Source organism: Callionymus lyra, chromosome 2 (assembly GCF_982586985.1).
Source record: "Callionymus lyra chromosome 2, fCalLyr1.hap1.1, whole genome shotgun sequence".
Lineage (NCBI taxonomy): Eukaryota > Metazoa > Chordata > Actinopteri > Syngnathiformes > Callionymidae > Callionymus > Callionymus lyra.
In genome coordinates, this window is record NC_141819.1 from 435,618 (window position 1) to 446,339 (window position 10,722).

A 10,722-nucleotide genomic window follows, 5' to 3' on the forward strand; every position below is an offset into this window, starting at 1 on the left:
CGAAGATAAAAGAAATGAAAGTCGAAGATAAAAGAAATGAAAGACGAAGATAAAAGAAATGATGGACGAAGATAAAAGAAATGAAAGTCGAAGATAAAAGAAATGAAAGTCGAAGATAAAAGAAATGAAAGACGAAGATAAAAGAAATGATGGACGAAGATAAAAGAAATGAAAGTTGAAGATAAAAGAAATGAAAGACGAAGATAAAAGAAATGAAAGTTGAAGATAAAAGAAAAAAGATATAAGAAATGAAAGTCGAAGATAAAAGAAATGAAAGACGAAGATAAAAGAAAAAAGATAAAAGATAAAAGAAATGAAAGACGAAGATAAAAGAAATGAAAGTCGAAGATAAAAGAAAAAAGATATAAGAAATGAAAGTCGAAGATAAAAGAAATGAAAGACGAAGATAAAAGAAAAAAGATAAAAGAAATGAAAGTCGAAGATAAAAGATAAAAGAAATGAAAGATAAAAGAAATGAAAGTCGAAGATAAAAGAAATGAAAGTCGAAGACAAAAGAAAAAAGATAATAGAAATGAAAGTTGAAGATAAAAGAAATGAAAGTCGAAGATAAAAGAAATGAAAGACGAAGATAAAAGAAATGAAAGACGAAGATAAAAGAAATGAAAGTCGAAGATAAAAGAAATGAAAGTCGAAGATAAAAGATAAAAGAAATGAAAGTCGAAGATAAAAGAAATGAAAGTCGAAGATAAAAGAAATGAAAGTCGAAGACAAAAGAAATGAAAGACGAAGATAAAAGAAATGAAAGTCGAAGATAAAAGAAATGAAAGACGAAGATAAAATAAATGAAAGTCGAAGATAAAAGAAAAAAGATTAAAGAAATGAAGATAAAAGAAATTAAAGACGAAGATTAAAGAAATGAAAGTCGAAGATAAAAGAAATGAAAGTCGAAGATAAAAGAAATGAAAGTCAAAGATAAAAGAAATGAAAGAAGAAGATAAAAGAAATGAAAGTCGAAGATAAAAGAAATGAAAGTCGAAGATAAAAGAAATGAAAGACGATGATAAAAGAAATGAAAGTCGAAGATAAAAGAAATGAAAGTCGAAGATAAAAGAAAAAAGATAAAAGAAATGAAAGTCGAAGATAAAAGAAATGAAAGTCGAAGATAAAAGAAATGAAAGTCGAAGATAAAAGAAATGAAAGTCGAAGATAAAAGAAATGAAAGACGAAGATAAAAGAAATGAAAGTCGAAGATAAAAGAAAAAAGATAAAAGAAATGAAAGTCGGAGAAAGAAGAATTGAAAGTCGAAGATAAAAGAAATGAAAGTCGAAGATAAAAGAAAAGAAAGTCGAAGATAAAAGAAAAGAAAGTCGAAGATAAAAGAAATGAAAGACGATGATAAAAGAAATGAAAGACGAAGATAAAAGAAATGAAAGTCGAAGATAAAAGAAATGAAAGTCGAAGATAAAAGATAAAAGAAATGAAAGACGATGATAAAAGAAATGAAAGACAAAGATAAAAGAAATGAAAGTCGAAGATAAAAGAAATGAAAGTCGAAGATAAAAGAAAAAAGATAAAAGAAATGAAAGTCGAAGATAAAAGAAATGAAAGACGAAGATAAAAGAAATGAAAGTCGAAGATAAAAGAAAAAAGATAAAAGAAATGAAAGTCGGAGAAAGAAGAATTGAAAGTCGAAGATAAAAGAAATGAAAGTCGAAGATAAAAGAAAAAAGATAAAAGAAATGAAAGTCGGAGAAAGAAGAATTGAAAGTCGAAGATAAAAGAAAAAAGATTAAAGAAATGAAGATAAAAGAAATGAAAGACGAAGATAAAAGAAATGAAAGTCGAAGATAAAAGAAATGAAAGTCGAAGATAAAAGAAATGAAAGAAGAAGATAAAAGAAATGAAAGTCGAAGATAAAAGAAGATAAAAGAAAAAAGATAAAAGAAATGAAAGTCGAAGATAAAAGAAATGAAAGATAAAAGAAATGAAAGTCGAAGATAAAAGAAAAAAGATAAAAGAAATGAAAGTCGAAGATAAAAGAAATGAAAGTCGAAGATAAAAGAAATGAAAGACGAAGATAAAAGAAATGATGGACGAAGATAAAAGAAATGAAAGTTGAAGATAAAAGAAATGAAAGTCGAAGATAAAAGAAATGAAAGACGAAGATAAAAGAAATGAAAGTCGAAGATAAAAGAAAAAAGAAAATAAATGAAAGTCGAAGATAAAAGAAAAAAGATAAAAGAAATGAAAGTCGAAGATAAAAGAAATGAAAGACGAAGATAAAAGAAATGAAAGTCGAAGATAAAAGAAAAAAGATAAAATAAATGAAAGTCGAAGATAAAAGAAATGAAAGACGAAGATAAAAGAAATGAAAGTCGAAGATAAAAGAAATGAAAGACGAAGATAAAAGAAATGAAAGTCGAAGATAAAAGAAATGAAAGTCGAAGAGGTATTTGCATAGACTTGATTTTATTCCGTGGTGAAGGCAGAGAGTCAACAGTCCAGTGATCGTAACGAAAGACAATATCAAGGGTTTAACAAACTCGGGGTCAAAGGGCAGAAACAGATGGAATAACATACAAGGCAGGAAAGAGTCTTGGTTGTGTCAAAGGGTAAGAGCAGGAATACTTAGAGGCAGGATACGGGTTCTTGACAATGGTGACGACAAGACAAGAACATGACAGAGAGTGAGGGCTTAAGAAGACAGAGGACCAATCAGCAGCAGCTGGGGGCGGGACTAATGAGACACACCTGGGACAACATCAGACAGGTGAGACTCGCACAGACACAGAAGCTGATTTCACAATAAAAGCAGAAACACAAGGAGGAACATGTACTCATGACACACATGAATGAATGAATGAATGAAATAATGAATGAAAGAAAGAATGAACGAATGAATAAATGTGGAAACACAAGGAGGAACATGTACTCATGACACACATGAATGAATAAAAGAAAGAATGAATGAATGAAATAATGAATGAAATAATGGATGAAAGAAAGAATGAACGAATGAATAAATGTGGAAACACAAGGAGGAACATGTACTCATGACACACATGAATGAAATAATGAATGAAATAATGAATGAAAGAAAGAATGAACGAATGAATAAATGTGGAAACACAAGGAGGAACATGTACTCATGACACACATGAATGAATAAAAGAAAGAATGAATGAATGAAATAATGAATGAAAGAAAGAATGAACGAATGAATAAATGAATAAAAGCGGAAACACAAGGAGGAACATGTACTCATGACACACATGAATGAATAAAAGAAAGAATCAATGAATGAAATAATGAATGAAATAATGAATGATAGAAAGAATGAACGAATGAATAAATGTGGAAACACAAGGAGGAACATGTACTCATGACACACATGAATGAATAAAAGAAAGAATGAATGAATGAAATAATGAATGAAATAATGAATGAAAGAAAGAATGAACGAATGAATAAATGTGGAAACACAAGGAGGAACATGTACTCATGACACACATGAATGAATAAAAGAATGAATGAATGAATGAAATAATGAATGAAATAATGAATGATAGAAAGAATGAACGAATGAATAAATGTGGAAACACAAGGAGGAACATGTACTCATGACACACATGAATGAATAAAAGAAAGAATGAATGAATGAAATAATGAATGAAATAATGAATGAAAGAAAGAATGAACGAATGAATAAATGTGGAAACACAAGGAGGAACATGTACTCATGGCACACATGAATGAATAAAAGAAAGAATGAATGAATGAAATAATGAATGAAAGAAAGAATGAATGAATAAAAGCGGAAACACAAGGAGGAACATGTACTCATGACACACATGAATGAATAAAAGAAAGAATGAATGAATGAAATAATGAATGAAAGAAAGAATGAATGAATGAATGAATGAATAAAAGCGGAAACACAAGGAGGAACATGTACTCATGACACACATGAATGAATAAAAGAAAGAATGAATGAATGAAATAATGAATGAAAGAAAGAATGAATGAATGAATGAATGAATAAAAGCGGAAACACAAGGAGGAACATGTACTCATGACACACATGAATGAATAAAAGAAAGAATGAATGAATGAAATAATGAATGAAAGAAAGAATGAATGAATGAGTAAAAGCGGAAACACAAGGAGGAACATGTACTCATGACACACATGAATGAATAAAAGAAAGAATGAATGAATGAAATAATGAATGAAAGAAAGAATGAATGAATGAATGAATAAAAGCGGAAACACAAGGAGGAACATGTACTCATGACACACATGAATGAATAAAAGAAAGAATGAATGAATGAAATAATGAATGAAAGAAAGAATGAATGAATGAATGAATGAATAAAAGCGGAAACACAAGGAGGAACATGTACTCATGACACCTTCGTTCACTAAACCTCGAACATCAAGTAACTTGTTAATCGTTCTCTTTATTAACTGATCGATCATCGTTGTAATCATAGTATTAAGAACAATATTACTACACAAACATCATTGTAATCATAGTATTAAGAACAATATTACTACACATACATCGTTGTAATCATAGTATTAAGAACAATATTACTACACATACATCGTTGTAATCATAGTATTCAGAACAATATTACTACACATACATCGTTGTAATCATAGTATTAAGAACAATATTACTACACAAACATCGTTGTAATCATAGTATTAAGAACAATATTATTACACATACATCGTTGTAATCATAGTATTAAGAACAATATTACTACACATACATCGTTGTAATCATAGTATTAAGAACAATATTATTACACAAACATCGTTGTAATCATAGTATAAGAACAATATTACTACACAAACATCGTTGTAATCATAGTATTAAGAACAATATTACTACACAAACATCGTTGTAATCATAGTATTAAGAACAATATTACTACACAAACATCGTTGTAATCATAGTATTAAGAACAATATTACTACACAAACATCGTTGTAATCATAGTATTAAGGACAATATTACTACACAAACATAGTTGTAATCATAGTATTAAGAACAATATTACTAAACAAACATCATTGTAATCATAGTATTAAGAACAATATTACTACACATACATCGTTGTAATCATAGTATTAAGAACAATATTACTACACATACATCGTTGTAATCATAGTATTAAGAACAATATTATTACACATACATCGTTGTAATCATAGTATTAAGAACAATATTATTACACATACATCGTTGTAATCATAGTATTAAGAACAATATTACTACACATACATCGTTGTAATCATAGTATTAAGAACAATATTATTACACATACATCGTTGTAATCATAGTATTAAGAACAATATTACTACACAAACATCGTTGTAATCATAGTATTAAGAACAATATTACTACACAAACATCGTTGTAATCATAGTATTAAGAACAATATTATTACACATACATCGTTGTAATCATAGTATTAAGAACAATATTACTACACATACATCGTTGTATTCATAGTATTAAGAACAATATTACTACACATACATCGTTGTAATCATAGTATTAAGAACAATATTACTACACATACATCGTTGTAATCATAGTATTAAGAACAATATTACTACACATACATCGTTGTAATCATAGTATTAAGAACAATATTATTACACATACATCGTTGTAATCATAGTATTAAGAACAATATTACTACACAAACATCGTTGTAATCATAGTATTAAGAACAATATTACTACACATACATCGTTGTAATCATAGTATTAAGAACAATATTATTACACATACATCGTTGTAATCATAGTATTAAGAACAATATTACTACACAAACATCGTTGTAATCATAGTATTAAGAACAATATTACTACACATACATCGTTGTAATCATAGTATTAAGAACAATATTACTACACAAACATCGTTGTTATCATAGTATTAAGAACAATATTACTACACATACATCGTTGTAATCATAGTATTAAGAACAATATTACTACACAAACATCGTTGTAATCATAGTATTAAGAACAATATTACTACACATACATCGTTGTAATCATAGTATTAAGAACAATATTATTACACATACATCGTTGTAATCATAGTATTAAGAACAATATTACTACACAAACATCGTTGTAATCATAGTATTAAGAACAATATTATTACACATACATCGTTGTAATCATAGTATTAAGAACAATATTACTACACATACATCGTTGTATTCATAGTATTAAGAACAATATTACTACACATACATCGTTGTAATCATAGTATTAAGAACAATATTACTACACATACATCGTTGTAATCATAGTATTAAGAACAATATTACTACACATACATCGTTGTAATCATAGTATTAAGAACAATATTATTACACATACATCGTTGTAATCATAGTATTAAGAACAATATTACTACACAAACATCGTTGTAATCATAGTATTAAGAACAATATTACTACACATACATCGTTGTAATCATAGTATTAAGAACAATATTATTACACATACATCGTTGTAATCATAGTATTAAGAAAAATATTACTACACATACATCGTTGTAATCATAGTATTAAGAACAATATTATTACACATACATCGTTGTAATCATAGTATTAAGAACAATATTACTACACAAACATCGTTGTAATCATAGTATTAAGAACAATATTATTACACATACATCGTTGTAATCATAGTATTAAGAACAATATTACTACACAAACATCGTTGTAATCATAGTATTAAGAACAATATTACTACACATACATCGTTGTAATCATAGTATTAAGAACAATATTACTACACAAACATCGTTGTAATCATAGTATTAAGAACAATATTACTACACATACATTGTTGTAATCATAGTATTAAGAACAATATTATTACACATACATCGTTGTAATCATAGTATTAAGAACAATATTACTACACATACATCGTTGTAATCATAGTATTAAGAACAATATTACTACACATACATCGTTGTAATCATAGTATTAAGAACAATATTACTACACATACATCGTTGTAATCATAGTATTAAGAACAATATTACTACACATACATCGTTGTAATCATAGTATTAAGAACAATATTACTACACATACATCGTTGTAATCATAGTATTAAGAACAATATTACTACACATACATCGTTGTAATCATAGTATTAAGAACAATATTACTACACATACATCGTTGTAATCATAGTATTAAGAACAATATTACTACACATACATCGTTGTAATCATAGTATTAAGAACAATATTACTACACAAACATCGTTGTAATCATAGTATTAAGAACAATATTACTACACATACATCGTTGTAATCATAGTATTAAGAACAATATTACTACACATACATCGTTGTAATCATAGTATTAAGAACAATATTACTACACATACATCGTTGTAATCCTAGTATTAAGAACAATATTACTACACATACATCGTTGTAATCATAGTATTAAGAACAATATTACTACACAAACATCGTTGTAATCGTAGTATTAAGAACAATATTACTACACAAACATCGTTGTAATCATAGTATTCAGAACAATATTATTACACATACATCGTTGTAATCATAGTATTAAGAACAATATTACTACACATACATCGTTGTAATCATAGTATTAAGAACAATATTATTACACATACATCGTTGTAATCATAGTATTTAGAACAATATTATTACACATACATCGTTGTAATCATAGTATTAAGAACAATATTACTACACATACATCGTTGTAATCATAGTATTAAGAACAATATTACTACACATACATCGTTGTAATCATAGTATTAAGAACAATATTACTACACATACATCGTTGTAATCATAGTATTAAGAACAATATTACTACACATACATCGTTGTAATCATAGTATTAAGAACAATATTACTACACAAACATCATGGTAATCATAGTATTAAGAACAATATTACTACACAAACATCGTTGTAATCATAGTATTAAGAACAATATTACTACACAAACATCGTTGTAATCATAGTATTAAGAACAATATTACTACACAAACATCGTTGTAATCATAGTATTAAGAACAATATTACTACACAAACATCGTTGTAATCATAGTATTAAGAACAATATTACTACACATACATCGTTGTAATCATAGTATTAAGAACAATATTACTACACAAACATCGTTGTAATCATAGTATTAAGAACAATATTACTACACAAACATCGTTGTAATCATAGTATTAAGAACAATATTACTACACAAACATCGTTGTAATCATAGTATTAAGAACAATATTATTACACATACATCGTTGTAATCATAGTATTAAGAACAATATTACTACACATACATCGTTGTAATCATAGTATTAAGAACAATATTACTACACAAACATCGTTGTAATCATAGTATTAAGAACAATATTACTACACAAACATCGTTGTAATCATAGTATTAAGAACAATATTACTACACAAACATCGTTGTAATCATAGTATTAAGAACAATATTACTACACATACATCGTTGTAATCATAGTATTAAGAACAATATTATTACATATACATCGTTGTAATCATAGTATTAAGAACAATATTACTACACATACATCGTTGTAATCATAGTATTAAGAACAATATTACTACACATACATCGTTGTAATCATAGTATTAAGAACAATATTACTACACAAACATCGTTGTAATCATAGTATTAAGAACAATATTACTACACAAACATCGTTGTAATCATAGTATTAAGAACAATATTACTACACATACATCGTTGTAATCATAGTATTAAGAACAATATTATTACACATACATCGTTGTAATCATAGTATTAAGAACAATATTACTACACATACATCGTTTTAATCATAGTATTAAGAACAATATTACTACACATACATCGTTGTAATCATAGTACTAAGAAAAATATTACTACACAAACATCGTTGTAATCATAGTATTAAGAACAATATTACTACACATACATCGTTGTAATCATAGTATTAAGAACAATATTATTACACATACATCGTTGTAATCATAGTATTAAGAACAATATTACTACACATACATCGTTGTAATCATAGTATTAAGAACAATATTATTACATATACATCGTTGTAATCATAGTATTAAGAACAATATTACTACACATACATCGTTGTATTCATAGTATTAAGAACAATATTATTACACATACATCGTTGTAATCATAGTATTAAGAACAATATTACTACACATACATCGTTGTAATCATAGTATTAAGAACAATATTACTACACATACATCGTTGTATTCATAGTATTAAGAACAATATTACTACAAAAACATAAATACAGTAGCAGCTAGTATGTTAGCTAGAGGCTTCTGTCATTCTTTCTATTCCTTCTATTCTCTCTATTCCTTTATTCTTTCTATTCCTTTATTATTTTTTATTCTTTCATTCTTTCATTTGTTCTATTCCTTTATTCTTTCTATTCCTTTATTATTTTTTATTCTTTCATTCTTTCTATTCCTTTATTCTTTCTATTCCTTTATTGTTTTTTATTCTTTCATTCTTTCTATTCCTTTATTCTTTCTATTCCTTTATTATTTTTTATTCTTTCATTCTTTCTATTCCTTTATTGTTTTTTATTCTTTCATTCTTTCTATTCCTTTATTATTTTTTATTCTTTCATTCTTTCTATTCCTTTATTCTTTCTATTCCTTTATTATTTTTTATTCTTTCATTCTTTCTATTCCTTTATTATTTCTATTCCTTTATTGTTTTTTATTCTTTCATTCTTTCTATTCCTTTATTGTTTTTTATTCTTTCATTCTTTCTATTCCTTTATTATTTTTTATTCTTTCATTCTTTCTATTCCTTTATTCTTTCTATTCCTTTATTATTTTTTATTCTTTCATTCTTTCTATTCCTTTATTCTTTCTATTCCTTTATTGTTTTTTATTCTTTCATTCTTTCTATTCCTTTATTGTTTTTTATTCTTTCATTCTTTCATTCTTTCTATTCCTTTATTATTTTTTATTCTTTCATTCTTTCTATTCCTTTATTCTTTCTATTCCTTTATTATTTTTTATTCTTTCATTCTTTCTATTCCTTTATTCTTTCTATTCCTTTATTGTTTTTTATTCTTTCATTCTTTCTATTCCTTTATTGTTTTTTATTCTTTCATTCTTTCATTCTTTCTATTCCTTTATTATTTTTTATTCTTTCATTCTTTCTATTCCTTTATTCTTTCTATTCCTTTATTATTTTTTATTCTTTCATTCTTTCTATTCCTTTATTCTTTCTATTCCTTTATTGTTTTTTATTCTTTCATTCTTTCTATTCCTTTATTATTTTTTATTCTTTCATTCTTTCTATTCCTTTATTCTTTCTATTCCTTTATTGTTTTTTATTCTTTCATTCTTTCATTCTTTCTATTCCTTTATTCTTTCTATTCCTTTATTATTTTTTATTCTTTCATTCGTTCTATTCCTTTATTCTTTCTATTCCTTTATTATTTTTTATTCTTTCATTCTTTCTATTCCTTTATTCTTTCTATTCCTTTATTATTTTTTATTCTTTCATTCTTTCTATTCCTTTATTCTTTCTATTCCTTTATTATTTTTTATTCTTTCATTCTTTCTATTCCTTTATTCTTTCTATTCCTTTATTATTTTTTATTCTTTCATTCTTTCTATTCCTTTATTATTTTTTATTCTTTCATT

At 26.1% G+C, this 10,722-nt stretch overlaps 1 protein-coding gene across 1 annotated transcript in view; it reads left to right on the forward strand.

Moving 5' to 3' along the window:
- Positions 1-2,639: 2,639 nt before the first annotated feature.
- Positions 2,640-10,722, forward strand: part of LOC148085014 (uncharacterized) — a 51,342-nt gene continuing 43,259 nt past the window's right edge. The window contains exon 1 of the mRNA XM_087785555.1: positions 2,640-2,732. Within this exon, the coding sequence (XP_087641681.1) occupies positions 2,640-2,732 (93 nt within the window). The remainder of the gene's footprint in view (positions 2,733-10,722) is intronic.